The sequence below is a fragment of the Helianthus annuus genome, chromosome 7 (genome assembly GCF_002127325.2).
Source record: "Helianthus annuus cultivar XRQ/B chromosome 7, HanXRQr2.0-SUNRISE, whole genome shotgun sequence".
Lineage (NCBI taxonomy): Eukaryota > Viridiplantae > Streptophyta > Magnoliopsida > Asterales > Asteraceae > Helianthus > Helianthus annuus.
Genome location: NC_035439.2, coordinates 26,078,205 through 26,098,939, shown reverse-complemented (window position 1 = coordinate 26,098,939; position 20,735 = coordinate 26,078,205). Strand labels below are relative to the sequence as shown.

The window sequence follows — 20,735 nt, the reverse complement described above, 5'->3', positions numbered from 1 at the left end:
AAGTGTTCGGTTCAAGCTTGATCGATCGTCCGGTAAGAATTAACTTATTATTTTAATAGATTATACCTTGTGTAAGAAACGAGATGTGAATGGATGTGCATGGGAAGAGTGTGTTACTTCACTCAAACCCGGAAAGTGTACTAAAAGTGAACGGTTAAAGCAAGTTAGGAACTTGGCTAAGCCGAAACAAATAAAGTTATGTTTCAAATGAAATGTTTAACATTTAATGTAAACATTTCAGTTTCAAGATGTCGGAAAGAAATGATGATGATCCGGTGCAGACAAGCACCGAACAAATGAAAGAGATTATTGCTGAAGAAGTGGGGAAGGCAATTGAAGGTAGTCTATCCGGGTTTATAGACAAAATACAAAACATGGTGTTATCATTAGTTGAAGAACGGGTCAAAAGGTTGGAAGATAGTGTCAACCTTATAAAAGAAAAATCGGGAGAACGCAAAGGGTGTTCGTACAAAGAATTCATGGCGTGTAAACCGCCAATCTACAACGGGGAGGTCGACCCGATAATATGCCAAAGGTGGTTAAGTGATGTCGATGGGGTATTTGAAAGGACCCATTGTGACGTAAGCGATTATGTGGCTTACGGAACGGGTCAATTAAGGGGTCAAGCCAAGGATTGGTGGGATAACAAAAAGAAGGAGATTGGAGCCGAAGCGGCAAGGGTTATGACGTGGGACGAGTTTAAGGTACCATTCCTTAAACACCACAGTCCCAAGGCGGTCATCAACAAAATCAAGGAGGAATTCATCCAGTTAAGGCAAAAGGGTGAAACGATTGATAAAATCACGGTATTTTTATGGATAAGCTGAGATTCTGCGATGAGCTAGTAACTACCGAGGAGCAGAAAATATATTATTATTTGTCACACCCCGATTTCCACGTGTCTCACCAGTGGGCCCGGTGGGGGATTACCGTGACGATGTTGGCAACAATATAGTCAAACCACACAATTATATAAATGCACAGCGGAAGCTTAAGATAAATACATAAACTTCAACCTCTGGTTGTAATATCAAATGTATTACAGAAGTTGAATATATCCACAGCGGATCAAAAAGTAATAAATATTGTTCATTCAGATGCAGCATCGAGTTTGCGAGACTATGTACGATGCTTAGGACGCCTATACCAGCCCATTTCGTATAGTACCTGCACTTAATCTTTTTGGGGAAAATACGTCAGTTTACACTGGTAAATACATTCAACTGACACATTTGAAAATGTTTATTAAAACTGATTTGAATGCACAAGGCACAAACTCTTTTATAACTTGGGAAAATTATAATAATCTTTTGAACGTTTTACCTGTTCTTTTATGCGTTCAGTAGCCCGGGTCGTGCCGGGTTAAAGATTTATAGACACACCACATTGCGTAAAACCGTAGTATAAAAACCAACGGCTACGTCTTTTAATTTAATGTCGACAATATATACCGGGTGTACGCCTACACCGGGATGTCGATGGTCGTGGCCATTTCGTAAAATGATGCCAAGGATATCCGGGACAACGGTCATTAAACCCCCCAAAGGCTTTTAAGAAACAAAACTGTTTAAATGAGCCGATCATATTATTTAATTAACCACCTAAGCGATGGAAGAATATAATGCTCAATCAAGCGGTATTAATATACCGTACCCCAAGCCCATATAGGGGAAATAAGTTAAAGTATTTACCTTTGCAAGTATATTTCCTTAATTTGGATTAAATCACCGATAGCTTTTACTGGGGCTCCTAATCTGGAACGAAGGTTTTAATTAACCTCTTAGAATCCTAACGAGTCGTTATAATGGCCGTAGCCTAGACCGGTTGGTTCCGTTATGTGAATACGGTTTAATCGCGTGAAAAGGCGAAAACCGAGAATGGAATGTGATTCTGTCCCAAACAAGTTCAGAGACTTGTTTTATATGGGTTTATGGTTCACACTCTGGATTTTGGGGTCCAAATAATATAATTTGACCCGTATCGGCTAATTTATGAAAACTAGTTTCATAAGCCGAACCGTGCGCGCAATAGGCGAAACGGTTAACCATGAGATTCGTACGCTTATTTCCTAAATCAATATGCCTTAAAGAGGTTGTGGTATCAGTAGGATACCTTCCGTGATGCCCGTAACGAGTTTAAGTTAATATTATGCCCCGTAGGGGCTTTTCGGTCATTTTAAAGACTTTTAAAGAGCTTTTCGAGTTCTACTGGAAATCTGAGTTTCCCGAACAGCTTATAAAGCTTAAAATACTTTATTTATTATTTAAAATCAGTAGCAACTGGAATCGGGTCAAAAGACCTTGTAGAACTCATGTTTTGGCCGAAAAGGGCATATTCGGTATTTACCGAACCGTAGCCATAACCGTAGGTTATGAGCGAGGTAAAAATTATTAAAAATCTTTAAAATTCCCAAAATATTATTTTAATACTGTGGGTAAAAGTTTTGGTGACGAAATCTTGGTTTAAATAGGTGTTATGCTAATTGCGCCGTTAATTACTAAAGTTTACTTTAAATGCGCCATTTAGCATAACTCTTATTCTAGACCTCGGATTGACGTGAAACTTTAAGGACATGCTTATAATTTGATAAGCAAGGTTCTGGTCCGTTCACGTGTCCGAAATACTCGTTTTATTTTATAAAGGCCGTTACGGTCAACTTTTAGGCGATTAACGGAAATGCGCAAAAGACTCGGATAACTCATGAACCGATCACAGAGGTTTATACCATCATGTAACCTGGTCCTAAGAGAGTCCTAAGGTATATCTATACCTCACTAAAACGGGTCAGAACTGAAGTCAAAGCAAAAGTCAAACTTTTGCGACATTCGGCTCCGAACCGGGTCAATATAGCAAATGGTCGATTCAAACGAGCGCAAACAAGTTTATTTACTTAATATCATGTTTTATGAGTGTCAAAACAGGTTTCTTAGTATGTACATTACAGATTATGCATAAATCGCTAAAATAGCTTTCTGTTGACTTTTTAACCGCACGTATGACTCGATATTTGACATAGTTAGAGTGGTGATCAGGGGGAACCCTTTTAGAGGTTTATTACCCACATAAATACCAACTCAAAACTACTTTTGATCCGTCATAAGACTGAACCATTTGCAAGTTATTGTAATGACAACCGTTAGTTACGATGGTTGTGTTTATAGGCTAAAACTATGGAAATGTATGACCAAAATGGTTATGAATGACTTACAGAAGTGGTAACTTGCTTAGAGAGCAGTAGAGAATGCTAGAGGGCCTTTGGAATGATCAGATAGAAGAGTTTGAAGTGTGGTGAACTTATGAACCAAATGTGCTTATTTATAGTGTTCACAAGACCTCAAGATCATCACAACTCAGTCTACATTTGATCATGGATCATGGGCAGGTGTCCCTAAGTGATATGGGTCGAGTAGGGGGCACCCATGCTCCATTAATTGGTTGTTTGGTCGTTCAAAGGCTCCAAAAGGCAAGATGTTACAACTTTCTGCATCTGGGCGTCTAATGCGGCCCGCATGGGAGTTCCATGCGTTTATAATGCGGGTCGCCTAAGATTCAAAGATCAGACGCGTAAAAGAGGAGGCTCGCGGCCCGCCTCAACTTATCCCTAACCTTCACGCGGGTCGCGAGAGGTTATAAATTCAGAAATTTTAAATCTTTTGTCATGATTGCGAAATCCTGGTAATTAATAACGAAATCTTTCGTAATGATTTACCTGACCTTTCGGGTTTGAAGGGGTAACTTTGCGGTTTGGCCCTCGGTTAATTACAACTAAGGACCTCGTGTTATTTACCCGCGTTGTTAAGTCCCCGGTTAGTTTATTAATTATTCAGAAAGCCTTAACTTTCATTATTGACGCTTTTAACCCTTCTCCTACGAATTCGATCGTAACTTTCTCGTTTCATAACGAAACTTCGCGAAATTTATATATTATATTTTAGTGAGTATGTAATACCGTTACAAAGCCTTGGGAACGTCAAAGGGTCACTCAGAGGTATAATTAAACATGTTGACACAGTTAACCCTTGTAGCTTGTAATCTCTCACTTTCTTTCGCGTTTCGCTTCTGTACGATCTTTGAATTATTCGTTTGAAGGTTCAAGCGTTATTTAGGGTTACTATACAGTATATTTACCCTTGTTGACATTTATAACCCTCGAATTTATATACTTCCAAGGTTTGTCAAAATTAGTCCTTTATTTATTTTAGATGCCACGTGTAATCAAATGACACGTGTTAACACATCATTGGACACAAAAAATTCGAGGTGTTACATCCTCACCCCCTTAAAATAAATCTCGACCCGAGATTTACTCAAATAAATAGGGGTACTTTTCTTTCATGGTAGCTTCGACTTCCCACGTATATTCAGGACCTCTACGAGCATCCCATTTGACTTTTACAATCGGTACGTGCTTTCTGCGAAGCTTCTTTACCTGTCGATCCTCAATCGACAAAGGTTTTTCTATGAATTTTAAGCTCTCATCTATATGCACATCTGTGTGTGGAATCACCAATGATTCATCGGCGAAGCACTTTTTGAGATTGCAGATGTGGAACACATTGTGAATTCCATTGAGCTCTTCAGGCAAGTTCAACTTATAGGCGACTGACCCGACCCGTTCAATGACCTCAAAAGGTCCTATGTATCTCGGACTCAGTTTGCCTTTCTTGCCGAAACGCATCACCCCCTTCCAGGGTGACACTTTAAGCAACACCTTCTCACCTACCTCGAAGTGAAGATCCTTACGTTTTGGATCGGCGTAGCTTTTCTGCCTATCGCGGGCAGCCTTGAGACGTTCCCGGATCTGGACAATCTTGTCCGTTTTCTGGAAAACAATCTCTGGTCCTGATAATTGGACCTCTCCTACTTCCGCCCAACAAACAGGCGATCTACATTTCCTACCGCATAATGCCTCGAAAGGCGCAGCCTTTATGCTGGTGTGGTAGCTATTATTGTAGGAGAATTCGATTAGGGGTAGGTTCTTATCCCAGTTACCACCTAAATCGATCGCACACGCACGAAGCATGTCTTCTAGCGTTTGGATGGTACGCTCACTCTGACCGTCCGTCTGTGGATGGTAAGCCGTACTGAAGTTCAAACGCGTGCCCAAAGATTGCTGGAAACTTTTCCAGAAATGAGACGTGTATCTAGTATCCCTGTCGGAGATAATAGACACAGGTATGCCGTGTAAGGCTACAATCTTATCTACATAAAGTTGGGCTAACATATCGGAGCTATTCGTCTCCTTGATGGGTAGAAAATGAGCTGATTTAGTCAGCCTATCGACTATGACCCATATTGTATCGTTTCCTTTCCTGGTTTTGGGTAGCTTGGTTATGAAGTCCATAGTTACGCATTCCCACTTCCACTCGGGAAGTTCAGGCTGTTGTAGCAAGCCAGACGGCTTTTGGTGCTCGGCTTTGACTTGAGCACAAGTCAAGCACTTTGCTACATGGGCGGCTACAGACTTTTTCAAGCCTATCCACCAATAATTTGCCTTTAAGTCTTGGTACATTTTGTCTGCACCAGGATGGACTGAGTATTTGGAACTATGGGCTTCCTGGAGGATAACATCTCGTAGTCCTCCATAAATTGGAACCCATATACGTCCGTTCAATCTAAGGATTCCATCCTTGCTAAGAGTCAACTGCTCCTCAGTTACTCCCAGCTTTTCATTAGGATAATTAGCTTCCAACACAGCCTCTCGCTGTGCAGCTAATACCTTTTCAATTAAATTGTTCTTGACCTCAATGCTTTTGGCATTGATTCGAATAGGTTTTACCCTTTCTTTTCTGCTCAAGGCATCGGCGACTACATTCGCTTTGCCGGGATGGTACCTGATCTCGCAATCATAGTCATTCAAGGTTTCCATCCAACAGCGCTGCCTCATGTTCAACTCCTTCTGGTTGAACAGGTGCTGGAGGCTTTTGTGATCAGAATAGATCACAAATTTAATACCATAAAGGTAATGCCTCCACAATTTTAGTGCAAATACAACGGCACCCAACTCCAAATCATGGGTGGTGTAATTCTTTTCATGCACCTTTAATTGTCGTGAAGCGTAGGCAATCACCTTGCCCTTCTGCATAAGCACACACCCCATGCCCGTGTGTGATGCATCGCAGTAAACTACGAATTCATCTGTACCTTCTAGTAATGTCAGCACAGGTGCGTTGCTTAGCTTTTGCTTCAGTATTTCGAAGGACTCTTGCTGCTTTGGGCCCCAAATGTACTTTTCTTTCTTCTTGGTCAAGGAAGTCAAGGGCGCAGCAATCCTTGAAAAATTTTCAATAAACCTCCTGTAGTATCCTGCTAAACCTAGGAAACTACGAATTTCGGTAGGCGTCTTTGGCTCTTGCCAGTTCATGACCGCCTCTACCTTAGCGGGATCCACCTGGATACCACGCTCACTCACAACGTGACCTAAAAACTGAACCTCCCGTAGCCAGAATTCACATTTCGAGAATTTGGCGTAGAGTTTCTCACGCTGTAGTAATTCGAGAATGCAACGGAGGTGCTTCTCGTGGTCAGCTTGGTTCTTGGAATATATAAGGATATCGTCGATGAAGACTATGACAAATTTGTCCAAATACGGCTTGCAGACGCGATTCATGAGATCCATGAACGCAGCCGGTGCATTTGTGAGCCCAAAAGGCATCACTAGGAACTCGTAATGACCATAGCGAGTCCTAAATGCTGTCTTATGTACATCTTCATCTCTGACCCTTAGCTGATGATAGCCCGACCTTATGTCGATCTTCGAAAAGTAGCTCGCTCCTTGCAGCTGATCGAACAGATCATCGATCCGTGGCAAAGGATATCTATTCTTTATGGTAACTTTGTTCAGCTCACGGTAATCAATGCACAACCGCATTGATCCGTCCTTCTTCTTTACAAACAGGACAGGAGCTCCCCAGGGAGATGAACTAGGTCTGATAAAACCCTTCGCCAGCAGTTCATCCAACTGGGTCCTCAGTTCTTTCATTTCCGTCGGAGCTAATCTGTAAGGTGCTCTTGCTATCGGAGCCGCTCCAGGAATGATGTCTATTCTGAACTCCACTTGTCTATCTGGTGGCAAACCAGGTAGTTCTTCGGGAAAAACCTCGGGGTATTCAGAAATGACAGGAAGATCCTCGATCTTTGGCTTAGGTTCTTCTATTATCACCTGAGCCAGGTAAATTACGCAACCTCTGTTTAAACACCTTGAAGCTTTGAGCATAGATACGTCCTCGGGTAACCCGTACTGCGTATCTCCTCGAATGGTAAGAGATTCACCACTCGGAGTCTTTAGCACTATATGCCTCTTGCCGCAAATGATTTGGGCCTGATTACGGGATAACCAGTCCATGCCTAGGACTATGTCGAAACCCGCTAGTTTGAAAGGAAGTAGAGATAGAGGAAAAGAATGGTTCTTAATGGATATTTCACATCCCTCTAAGACAGTGGAGACGGTTTCTATCGTGCCGTCTGCTAGCTCTACTTCGTATTTCGCATCAAGGGTTTTGATAGGCATATTTAGTAGTTGGCAAAATTTCTGGTCTACAAAGGATTAATCAGCGCCAGAATCGAATAGTACTCTTGCAAATATATTATTTACGAGAAAAGTACCTGTAAGCACGTTGTCGTTCTGGACCGCTTCCTTTGCATCCATGCGAAAAACTCTCGCATTTGACTTCTTGGTCTCTTCCGCCTTCTTGGCATACTTAGGGCAGTTACTCTTGATGTGCCCCTTTTCGTTACAACCATAGCAGGTTGCATCCTTGATCTTTTTGCACTCCACAGTCTTATGATCCTTGGACTTGCATAGTCCACAGGAAGGAGTCTTTGATTGCGACTGTGAGTTCGATGCAAATCTACATTTCCCAGAGTGGGGTTTCTTGCAGATTTTGCAGTTGGGCCTTTCACCAGCTTGCCCATCTTTCTTCGCCTCTGACCCTCTTTTGCCTTCACCGTTTCCACGGTGCTTCTTCCCTGATCTTCGTGAGGTATCATCCTCACGTTTTCTCTTCTCAGCCTCCTTGTTCCTTAGTGTCCTCAGACGGACAGCGTCTAAGGTGAGAGACAAGGAGAGGTCAGTAACTGACCTGAAGGTCGTCGGCCGAGAGGCCTTTACACTCGCCTTTATTGCGGGCTCCAAGCCCTCAATGAAACGGGCGATTCTTCGAGGTTCTGGTGTCACAAGGTATGGGACCAGACGAGACATTGTATTGAAACTCGTCAAATATGCCTGGCAGTCCAGGTTCGTCATCACCAGTGACACAAAGTCAGCCTCGATCTTCTCAACCTCATGCTGAGGGCAGTAGTTTTCCTTAATGAGAGCAATAAATTCCTCCCATGTCATCTCGTACAAAGCAGACTTACCAGATGCCTGCACCAATGCCCTCCACCATGCCAGGGCCTCGCCCTTAAATGACTGGGACACATACTTCACCACATCCCTCTCTGCACACCCGCTGATGTCCACAATAGTGTCCATCTCATCTAGCCAGGTGATACAATCAACAGCACCTTTCTCCCCCGTAAATTCCCGGGGCTTACAAGATACAAAGTATTTGTAGGTGCAACCCTTAGCATTTGATGCATCAGTATATTCCCTATCGCAATGAACGCTGTTCTCAGTGGACGAGTGTTTGTCGTCATCTTTCTTGGGTTCAGAGGGTGGTTTGGAGTGTGTCTTTGGTTTAGAGGGTGGTTTTGACACGGTTCTGCCTTGGGACTCAGTATATTGACGATCAAGAGCTGCCTGAACAGCATTGTCAATCAGAGCCTTCAGTTGTGCGCCTGTCAAATGCACTGGCGTATTGTCATAGTCATCTTCATTAGTATGGCTATTCTCTCCGTTGGGATCCGCCATTGTAACTTGAATCTGTTACAGAAGATAACAAAATTTTATTCAGGAGATTATTATATAATTGTCTTTTATGACAATTTGTCAACCATGGTACAGAGACCATATTTGGTTAACTTATTATTTCATTACATATTAGGATTTGAATATATCCTATTTCAACTATATAAATAGTATTGGCGGCATAAAGCCTAATCACGAGGATGTTTTATAATTTTAGCCGAGATTTCAGAGAATCAAAGGCATAGAGATTTGAACCGTAGTTCTTTTATCTCTTTCTGACAGGGAGTCATAGACCACCACTGCCTTTTGTCGTTATAAGACAATTATTACGGCCCATAGGCACTACACCTCTAATGGATGTTTTAATATGGTTGGCCCGTAGGCACTACATCTCTAATGGATGTTTTAATAAGGTTGGCCCGTAGGCACTACATCACTAATGGATGTTTTTATAATACTGGCCCGTAGGCACTACATCACTAATGGATGTTTTAATAGTATTGGCCCGTAGGCACTACATCACTAATGGATGTTTTAATAATATTGGCCCGTAGGCACTACATCACTAATGGACGTTTTAATAATATTGATCACCTTCATTGGTGATTTAACCCACGATTTATAAATCATTTAGTTGGGTTTTGAATTCCTTAAAGGATTATTGTATAAGAATGACGTGCGTGATTTTAACGAATCACATCTGCCATGATTGTTAACATGCGTACAGAGGTTAACAGGGAATCAGAATCTTTTCAATTAGGTCGTACCATCTTGACTGGATCTTAAAAGACACCAAGCTAGGTTTCACCTTTTAAGATTCTTTATCTAGGCAGATCAATATAAAAGGAATGGTTTTGATTTATTTTATACATACTAAAACAAAACTCATAACATACATTCCATAATCTCAAATACAATTACATATTGCCCTAAACGGGTCTTTCAAATAGTACATACCTCCTTAGAGGTATAAAATAAGTGACAAGTCCACGCAGGGACTAACATAAGATAAATGTCCATGCAAGGACTTAAAAGATAAGTCCACGTAGGGACTGAAATACGATAAGTGTCCACGCAGGGACTTATTTCAAAGTAGAAATTACATTAGTACAACTATTAAGGGCTAATGGTCACGTTTCTTCTTTTTGCCCTTTAGTAGGTTCGCCAAGCCTTTGAGAAATCCTCGGTGGCTCTTTTTCTCTTCCTCGAACTCTCTCTCCACACGATCTAGTCGGTGGAGTATTTCTTCCTGTTCAGGAGGAGAGAAACGTGGTTGTGGCGCTTGATGCGGAACTGGAGGTCTGGGAGGTATTGGATACCCATGAGCTGAGTAGTCCGGTGGTCCCATGTTTCCATGTGCTCCGTCAGGGTAGCGCGCATTATATCTAGCCGACACCACATATGGGTCGCGCTCATAGCCGTAGTTGTATTGTGCTTGTGACGGTTCGAACGGGTTGTAAGTTGTTGGACCCGTGTAAGCAGGTATGGGTTGGTCATACCCAAATAGTGGCGAATTTTGTGCAGCTGGTGCGGAGTTCGCCTCCTGTATAGGACTTGAAGGTCCTTCTTCTTGTAGTGGCGGATAGTGGCTACTACTAGAATGTCGAGGAGTGCTGAAGTGGATACCCCCTCCTCCTCGTGTAGACATACGAGCATTTGTCCTCCTACGCCTTGGCGGATCAGGTATTACTGGTTGCGCCGATGGCGGAGGTGGTGGCGTAACTGCCACAAAGCGTGAATCCTCAGAGGGATCCTGTGGATGTCGCGGTTGTTGAGATGTCTGTTGAGGTGGCGTGTAGTACCACTCGTGTCGGTTAAACAACGCTTGGAAACTGTCTAGTCACTGATAGGGTGTGCCATGGAAGGATGACCCATCAGAGACTTCTATCGGATGCGTGGGCGTACCACGCGCAGGTTCAGTTGGATCAGTATCTTCATCCATATGGTCCTCGGAGAAATGATCTTGTGGCCCTAGTGGAACAAAACCTGAAGGTTCCTGTATGTAGTCAGCTGGATTAAACTGACCTATGTAGTAGGGAGTAGGGTCGTCGTGATTTCGGTGCGATACCGAACGTTGTAGAGGTATGAAGGAAGGTTGTGGGTTGTTGGGATCATTCTCTGAGTTTGGCCCAAAGGAGTGCCGGTAGGATGGCGTCGAGCTGTGTGAGGTGGAATGCCTCGTGGGTTCGTAAAGATCTCTTCGTCGTTGTGGCTCTTCGCTCCGTGTCATCGAAGGATGTCTTGTACCAGATGGTCCAGCTTCGTTATCGTGATGTGTCACGACTTCTCCTCTGCCTCTTCTTCCCCTTCCTCTTCCTCGGAATATAACAGGTGGCATTTTCCTGCTTTATAAAACTTTAAATTCCAATAATAAAAGAAAAGACAAAATTGGAATAACAATTCGAATTTGTCCTAAGTTCTTGTCCAGACTCAAGTATGTGCAATTGTGTCATTGAGATTAAACACATTAGGATAGTGTTTAATTCACTCAATGTTGGCTCTGATACCAACCTGTCACACCCCGATTTCCACGTGTCTCACTAGTGGGCCCGGTGGGGGATTACCGTGACGATGTTGGCAACAATATAGTCAAACCACACAATTATATAAATGCACAGCGGAAGCTTAAGATAAATATATAAACTTCAACATCTGGTTGTAATATCAAATGTATTACAGAAGTTGAATATATCCACAACGGATCAAAAAGTAATAAATATTGTTCATTCAGATGCAGCATCGAGTTTGCGAGACTATGTACGATGCTTAGGACGCCTATACCAGCCCATTTCGTATAGTACCTGCACTTAATCTTTTTGGGGAAAATACGTCAGTTTACACTGGTAAATACATTCAACTGACACATTTGAAAATGTTTATTAAAATTGATTTGAATGCACAAGGCACAAACTCTTTTATAACTTGGGAAAATTATAATAATCTTGTGAACGTTTTACATGTTCTTTTATGCGTTCAGTAGCCCGGGTCGTGCCGGGTTAAAGATTTATAGACACACCACATTGCATAAAACCGTAGTATAAAAACCAACGGCTACGTCTTTTAATTTAATGTCGACAATATATACCGGGTGTACGCCTACACCGGGATGTCGATGGTCGTGGCCATTTCGTAAAATGATGCCAAGGATATCCGGGACAACGGTCATTAAACCCCCCAAAGGCTTTTAAGAAACAAAACTGTTTAAATGAGCCGATCATATTATTTAATTAACCACCTAAGCGATGGAAGAATATAATGCTCAATCAAGCGGTATTAATATACCGTACCCCAAGCCCATATAGGGGAAATAAGTTAAAGTATTTACCTTTGCAAGTATATTTCCTTAATTTGGATTAAATCACCGATAGCTTTTACTGGGGCTCCTAATCTGGAACGAAGGTTTTAATTAACCTCTTAGAATCCTAACGAGTCGTTATAATGGCCGTAGCCTAGACCGGTTGGTTCCGTTATGTGAATACGGTTTAATCGCGTGAAAAGGCGAAAACCGAGAATGGAATGTGATTCTTCCCCAAACAAGTTCAGAGACTTGTTTTATATGGGTTTATGGTTCACACTCTGGATTTTGGGGTCCAAATAATATAATTTGACCCGTATCGGCTAATTTATGAAAACTAGTTTCATAAGCCGAACCGTGCGCGCAATAGGCGAAACGGTTAACCATGAGAGTCGTACGCTTATTTCCTAAGTCAATATGCCTTAAAGAGGTTGTGGTATCAGTAGGATACCTTCCGTGATGCCCGTGACGAGTTTAAGTTAATATTATGCCCCGTAGGGGCTTTTCGGTCATTTTAAAGACTTTTAAAGAGCTTTTCGAGTTCTACTGGAAATCTGAGTTTCCCGAACAGCTTATAAAGCTTAAAATACTTTATTTATTATTTAAAATCAGTAGCAACTGGAATCGGGTCAAAAGACCTTGTAGAACTCATGTTTTGGCCGAAAAGGGCATATTCGGTATTTACCGAACCGTAGCCATAACCGTAGGTTATGAGCGAGGTAAAAATTATTAAAAATCTTTAAAATTCCGAAAATATTATTTTAATACTGTGGGTAAAATTTTTGGTGACGAAATCTTGGTTTAAATAGGTGTTATGCTAATTGCGCCGTTAATTACTAAAGTTTACTTTAAATGCGCCATTTAGCATAACTCTTATTCTAGACCTCGGATTGACGTGAAACTTTAAGGACATGCTTATAATTTGATAAGCAAGGTTCTGGTCCGTTCACGTGTCCGAAATACTCGTTTTATTTTATAAAGGCCGTTACGGTCAACTTTTAGGCGATTAACGGAAATGCGCAAAAGACTCGGATAACTCATGAACCGATCACAGAGGTTTATACCATCATGTAACCTGGTCCTAAGAGAGTCCTAAGGTATATCTATACCTCACTAAAACGGGTCAGAACTGAAGTCAAAGCAAAAGTCAAACTTTTGCGACATTCGGCTCCGAACCGGGTCAATATAGCAAATGGTCGATTCAAACGAGCGCAAACAAGTTTATTTACTTAATATCATGTTTTATGAGTGTCAAAACAGGTTTCTTAGTATGTACATTACAGATTATGCATAAATCGCTAAAATAGCTTTCTGTTGACTTTTTAACCGCACGTATGACTCGATATTTGACATAGTTAGAGTGGTGATCAGGGGGAACCCTTTTAGAGGTTTATTACCCACATAAATACCAACTCAAAACTACTTTTGATCCGTCATAAGACTGAACCATTTGCAAGTTATTGTAATGACAACTGTTAGTTACGATGGTTGTGTTTATAGGCTAAAACTATGGAAATGTATGACCAAAATGGTTATGAATGACTTACAGAAGTGGTAACTTGCTTAGAGAGCAGTAGAGAATGCTAGAGGGCCTTTGGAATGATCAGATAGAAGAGTTTGAAGTGTGGTGAACTTATGAACCAAATGTGCTTATTTATAGTGTTCACAAGACCTCAAGATCATCACAACTCAGTCTACATTTGATCATGGATCATGGGCAGGTGTCCCTAAGTGATATGGGTCGAGTAGGGGGCACCCATGCTCCATTAATTGGTTGTTTGGTCGTTCAAAGGCTCCAAAAGGCAAGATGTTACAACTTTCTGCATCTGGGCGTCTAATGCGGCCCGCATGGGAGTTCCATGCGTTTATAATGCGGGTCGCCTAAGATTCAAAGATCAGACGCGTAAAAGAGGAGGCTCGCGGCCCGCCTCAACTTATCCCTAACCTTCACGCGGGTCGCGAGAGGTTATAAATTCAGAAATTTTAAATCTTTTGTCATGATTGCGAAATCCTGGTAATTAATAACGAAATCTTTCGTAATGATTTACCTGACCTTTCGGGTTTGAAGGGGTAACTTTGCGGTTTGGCCCTCGGTTAATTACAACTAAGGACCTCGTGTTATTTACCCGCGTTGTTAAGTCCCCGGTTAGTTTATTAATTATTCAGAAAGCCTTAACTTTCATTATTGACGCTTTTAACCCTTCTCCTACGAATTCGATCGTAACTTTCTCGTTTCATAACGAAACTTCGCGAAATTTATATATTATATTTTAGTGAGTATGTAATACCGTTACAAAGCCTTGGGAACGTCAAAGGGTCACTCAGAGGTATAATTAAACATGTTGACACAGTTAACCCTTGTAGCTTGTAATCTCTCACTTTCTTTCGCGTTTCGCTTCTGTACGATCTTTGAATTATTCGTTTGAAGGTTCAAGCGTTATTTAGGGTTACTATACAGTATATTTACCCTTGTTGACATTTATAACCCTCGAATTTATATACTTCCAAGGTTTGTCAAAATTAGTCCTTTATTTATTTTAGATGCCACGTGTAATCAAATGACACGTGTTAACACATCATTGGACACAAAAAATTCGAGGTGTTACATCCTCACCCCCTTAAAATAAATCTCGACCCGAGATTTACTCAAATAAATAGGGGTACTTTTCTTTCATGGTAGCTTCGACTTCCCACGTATATTCAGGACCTCTACGAGCATCCCATTTGACTTTTACAATCGGTACGTGCTTTCTGCGAAGCTTCTTTACCTGTCGATCCTCAATCGACAAAGGTTTTTCTATGAATTTTAAGCTCTCATCTATATGCACATCTGTGTGTGGAATCACCAATGATTCATCGGCGAAGCACTTTTTGAGATTGCAGATGTGGAACACATTGTGAATTCCATTGAGCTCTTCAGGCAAGTTCAACTTATAGGCGACTGACCCGACCCGTTCAATGACCTCAAAAGGTCCTATGTACCTCGGACTCAGTTTGCCTTTCTTGCCGAAACGCATCACCCCCTTCCAGGGCGACACTTTAAGCAACACCTTCTCACCTACCTCGAAGTGAAGATCCTTACGTTTTGGATCGGCGTAGCTTTTCTGCCTATCGCGGGCAGCCTTGAGACGTTCCCGGATCTGGACAATCTTGTCCGTTGTCTGGAAAACAATCTCTGGTCCTGATAATTGGACCTCTCCTACTTCCGCCCAACAAACAGGAGATCTACATTTCCTACCGTATAATGCCTCGAAAGGCGCAGCCTTTATTGATTCAAGCTTGGATGCCGCTCTCCGACGGTGTAACTTGGGAAGCAAGGCACTCCACTCAGAAGATATATAACCTCGAATCGGGTCTAGCCAAGGACCCTTATAAACGTGGCGCACCACGGAGGCATTCCGCGGATCTATCCCTAGTTTAGTTTAATCTTTTAGTTTTTGCAGAATAAAACACACTCATGGTGGTAATGGATGAAAAAGGGAACGAGAAAAATGGAACCATGCAAGAAGAACAGAGCAACCCGACAAAAATCTCCATCACAGAAGGCTCAACACGGGCCGTGCTCAACCAACACGGCCCCGTGCTGAGCCCCCTGCAGAAAATCACCCAGTTCAGGTAACTGGACACGGGCCGTGTTCAGCGGACACGCCCCCGTGTCCAGGCTTCTGTTTCTATTCTCTAATTTTTGTTACTGGCACTTGACCACGGGGCCGTGCCCGGTCAACACGGGGCCGTGTCCAGGATGCCAGTAACACAAAACTTTGCTTTTAAACCCACTTTTACACATTCTAATCAACCAAAAACATTATTTTTGGACACATTGAGGACAATGTGTAATTTAAGTGTGGGGGGGATGCTAAAACCTTGGAATTTTGCAAAATCCTAAACACAAGCCTTACACAAAACTCTATTGGAACCGCTAAACACCCCAAATTTTTTCAAAAACTTTTTTTTTATATTCTTTTTATTTACTTGTCTTAGTTTAAGTTGGGAATAACAACTTCTAAAAAGGTTATATTTTTACAAGTTTACAACCGATAGCGTCGTGATAAAAAAGGAACCAACATAAGAAAATTATGAAACGGCATAACAAGCTTAGTTAAAAATTTGATTATATATACTTGATCACATTAAAAACCCATTCCCACAAAAGTGAGTTTTGAGCCTTTATTGAGCATAAAAATATACACATCTTTAGACTAAATGCTCATTTTTCGTTTCTTGTGTGAATAGCCGCTTGGTTCTTACAAATCTAGAACTTGCCACGACGATACATTCCCGGTCCTTACCAACTTAAACCCAAGTAAGTAAATGATGGAGGCATTAGGACTAACCATTTTTCTTTCAAAACCATTATTTTTCATTTTTTTTATCACCTACCCAAAAATCCCCCTAGATAACCCCTTTGAGCCTAAACCTTTCATTTCATTACCCCAAAAACCCGTTTTACCCACCAAAAACCTTTTTTATTTTTCACCCTTTATTTTAGTAACGAGCTCGGTTTTTCGTAAACTTACCCTTTCATGTGACGTAAAAAAAAATAAATAAATAAATAAATAAATAAAAAATAAAAAATAAAAAGTCACTAAAAACAAGGCATTTCACGAAAACCGACGCTTTTTACGATTTTCGCCCTTTTTACTAACCACTAACCCAACCACCCACCTTTAACCCAAGCCTAACCCTTCACCCCAAAAGTCCTCTTGATATTTACAAAGGTAAAAAGTTAAAAAGGAGAAGGATTGATTGCTTGGCAAGCCTATGGAAGGCGTAAGTTCCATGCCGCTCTCGAGTGATTCACTAAAATATACACCTTCGGCCGAGTGTTGAGTGATCTCCCGTGAGGTATGTGAACTCGTATATAAATGGAATTTTAATAAGGCATGTTATGCCCAAATAAGTAATTTATCTTATGAAACGTTCAAATTAAATCATAACGAATAGGATTGTAAATAAATAAAAATAAAACTTACAAAGACCTTGGATTCCCGACACTCTAGGACAAGCTAAAAACCTTCTCTTCTACCTATTCCATTTGGGAGTGTAAGCCACATTTAGAGAGTTTTGCTTGAGGACAAGCAAAAGTTCAAGTGTGGGGGTATTTGATGTGTGTAAAATGCAACATATAAATCACATCAATTAAGGCATAAAACTAACCCTTTTTAAGTACTAATGTTGGAAAAAGAGTGTTTTTGTCTTCCTTTTGTATTTTCAGGATGAAATAAGCTCAAAATCACAAAAGAAGCAAAAAGACAACTAATTCTAGCATAAATACAAGAAAAGGAACAAAAGTGGACTGCCCGGACCCTCAACGGCACCTCCCAAGGCAAAGGAGAAGAAACAGAGTCTGAACACGCCCCGTGTCCAGCGAACACGGGGGCGTGCCCAGGAAGCAGCAGAAAAGACAAACCAGTAGAAGCTTCCATTGCCCACCACGGGGCCGTGTCCAGCGGGCACGGGGGCGTGGTGAAAGTACAGCAGGCGCATTAATTGTAATTCGCAATTACAATTAATGAAGAGAGAGAATGTCAGACGGGCACGGGGCCGTGTCCAGCGGACACGGGGCCGTGTCCAGCCTTCTTTTCAGCCTATAAATAGAGGAGCTTGGTTTCATTCTCTCTCATCCCTTGGCACACCACCTCTCTCACACTTCATCCACCACCCACCACCACCATAACACCATCATCCACCACCATCATCCATTGTCCATCGTAGAGTGTGTGAGTCGTCTCGGGATCCAAGATTGATCGAAAGAGTTCTTGACAATCAAGGCCATGTTTGCCTAAGTCTCTTACATCACTTGCTGAAGACAAGTGTTTAGTATAATACTTTTTATTTTTAATCTTTTGCACTTTTTATTTGGTTTTGTATTAATGACTTTAATAACTAGTTACTTATGTTGAAGGTGATCTTTCCTTATCGTTTGTCCGTGGTGTCTTGGCATTATTTTACTGTCTATATAAAATAAAAGATTTTCACCATTCATATCTCCACGGTCTATATGGAGGTATGTTGGCTACCTGGTCGGGGGTTAAGGGAACGGTTTGGTAAGGGTCTTGCCCTTGTTCAGCGTTTAGAGGTCCTGCTTGGGACCTGGGTCAAATTTAGTAGGATCTCCTTCAATGCCCATAGGTATTGGATGGCGGGGATCCAAACTCTTTGACCCCCTCATAAGTTAACTACTATTAATACTATAACCCGGCTATTTAGGACTGTATCCCTGCTGACTCAGACTACTTAGCCGAGGGTAACGTCACCGCCAAAAGCGGGGCCTACCACAATTTGCATTAATAACTTAATTCATTATCTTTCAATAATCCGACCCTTTAGGATTGTATCCTTGCTGACTCAAACTACTGGGTTGAGGGTAACGTCGCCTTCAAAAGAGGGGCCTACTACAATAACTAAGATAATCTCTTAAACAAGTGCAAAAGTGCAAAAATAATCAAAGGTTATACTAATACACGTGTCGGATCCAAGTGATTCATCTTGTCTATCTGTTTTTATTTTATTTTATTTTTCAGCATTTAGTTAGTTTTTATTTTTCTTAGTTTAAAACATTTTTCTCACTTTTTGATTTGATTAGACGTTGAGGATAAACCGGTACTAAAAGCTCTTGTGTCCTTGGACGACCTCGGTATCTTACCAACACTATACTACGTCCACGATGGGTGCACTTGCCCATATGTGTGTTTAGTGTTAGTGAATATCGTGTTTTATAAATTTAAAACTTGGCTAAAAGTGTAAAAAGGGCTTAAATACTCATCTAATTTATATTACACCTAACGCACATCAGGCGATGGATGTCAACTTGAGCCCTATAAAGAAGGCTCGAACAACCGAGACGGTAAAGGAGACAGATGCGAAGGGTGGAACACCAAGTTGCAAAGTTTGTGGAGAGGGGCACAAGGGCGAATGCCGCTTTAAAGACAAACCATGCCCCATATGCAGGAAGACAGGGCATACGGCTGCGCTATGTCCCGGGAAAGTTTCGGTGTGCTATAAGTGCTATCAGCCGGGTTATAAAAAGTCGGAGTGCCCGGAATTGGACGGGAAAAGGAATGAGAAGGATGTGCAGATGGAGGCACAAAAGGCAAGGGCCCGATCCTTCCAATTAACCGCAACCGAAGTAAAGATAGAACCTGATGTCGTTTCGGGTATGTTTCTTGTGAATTTAATTTTAACACAAATTTTATTTGATTCCGGTGCGAAATATTACTGAATCTATGCGATAGGTCATAAAAGTGTACAGGAAGGAAAATGAAAAACCAATGAAACAAAAGTATTAAAAACATTAAGATAAAGAACGCGGGTAACGAGTTGAAAGGAATTAGGGGCATAAACCAAATAAAGGAACGAGTGGGATAAACCGACGCGAAAACGACATAAGAAGTCATAAAGTCGGAAAGATAAGCCAAAAGAAAATGAGTGTAGCCTTAGACTAAGGTTAAGGTCAAATGAATTTCAGAAACATAAAAGGGGGTGCCTTGACGCCATATGTATATGTATGTATATATATATATACATATATATATATATATACAATTAAATAGAGACACGACTAGAAGGTGATCCATGGGATCACTATAAACCTCGGGTTATAATCAATATAAAGGTCTACGGGACCAAAGTGACCCTCGGGTCACAAATCCAAAGAAACAAATTATAGGGTCTCACCTTAAAAAGGTAAAAATCTAATAAAATAGCTTACGAGGCAAAGTGAAGGAATCTACGGGTCACTTGGGGTTAAGCATGGGGACTGGTTACGATTCCCCGTGCAATATAATAACGGAAAAAAATAAATTCTTGTTTTCAATTCCCGGATATGAGTAATTGACATAAGTTAAAGAGATAGACATTAAACCAAAATTCAGTTTTAGTACGAAGTGGCGTTTAACAAATAGGAATATTATAGAGAAATTAGAAAATAAGTTAATATTAAAGAATATAGTTCTCAACACCGATAGGTGCGAGACGCTATGTTGGAATGAAGATTCTTGATAATGAAAAACGTATAAAAAACCAAGAGAACCTTCTGACCAACATTGTTTTCTGTTTTTATTGCAGGACTTGGAACCCGACGCCATCCTCACGTAGTGTATGAGCTCCAGTTCCAATAAAGACATAAAGGAACCGCTAGAAGAACCCGAACGCTTTCTCAGAAAAAGGTTAAAAGCCAAAAACCAAGAGAAGGTTTCGAGTGATCCACCCCCAATGGCGGACCAACGTACCCTTATGGATTATCTACGGCCCATCGTAGGTAATCTAGGCGCCGCTATCAATGCTCCGAATGTCGAAGCCAATAACTTCGAACTTCGACCGCATTTGATACAAATGCTCCAGAACTCCGCAACCTTCCACGGGCTTGCGGACGAGGATCCCCATCTACATATAACTAATTTCTTAGAAATATGTGATACCTTTCGGATCAATGGAGCATCAAACGACGCCATCCGCCTCCGTATGTTTCCATTCTCACTAAAAGACCGAGCGAAAGCTTGGCTCAACACCCTCCCAGCTGGATCGGTAAACACCTGGGATGAACTAGCCCAAAAATTTCTATATAAGTATTTCCCTCCTGCTAAAACTGCT

At 41.4% G+C, this 20,735-nt stretch overlaps 1 protein-coding gene across 1 annotated transcript; it reads left to right on the top strand.

The window, feature by feature from the left end:
* The first annotated feature begins 248 nt into the window (after positions 1-248).
* On the top strand, positions 249-19,365 carry LOC110866623. The gene is made up of 2 exons (XM_035974878.1): positions 249-806; positions 18,940-19,365. The coding sequence occupies exons 1-2, from the start codon at positions 249-251 to the stop codon at positions 19,363-19,365; spliced, it is 984 nt and encodes a 327-aa protein (XP_035830771.1).
* Positions 19,366-20,735: the final 1,370 nt, after the last annotated feature.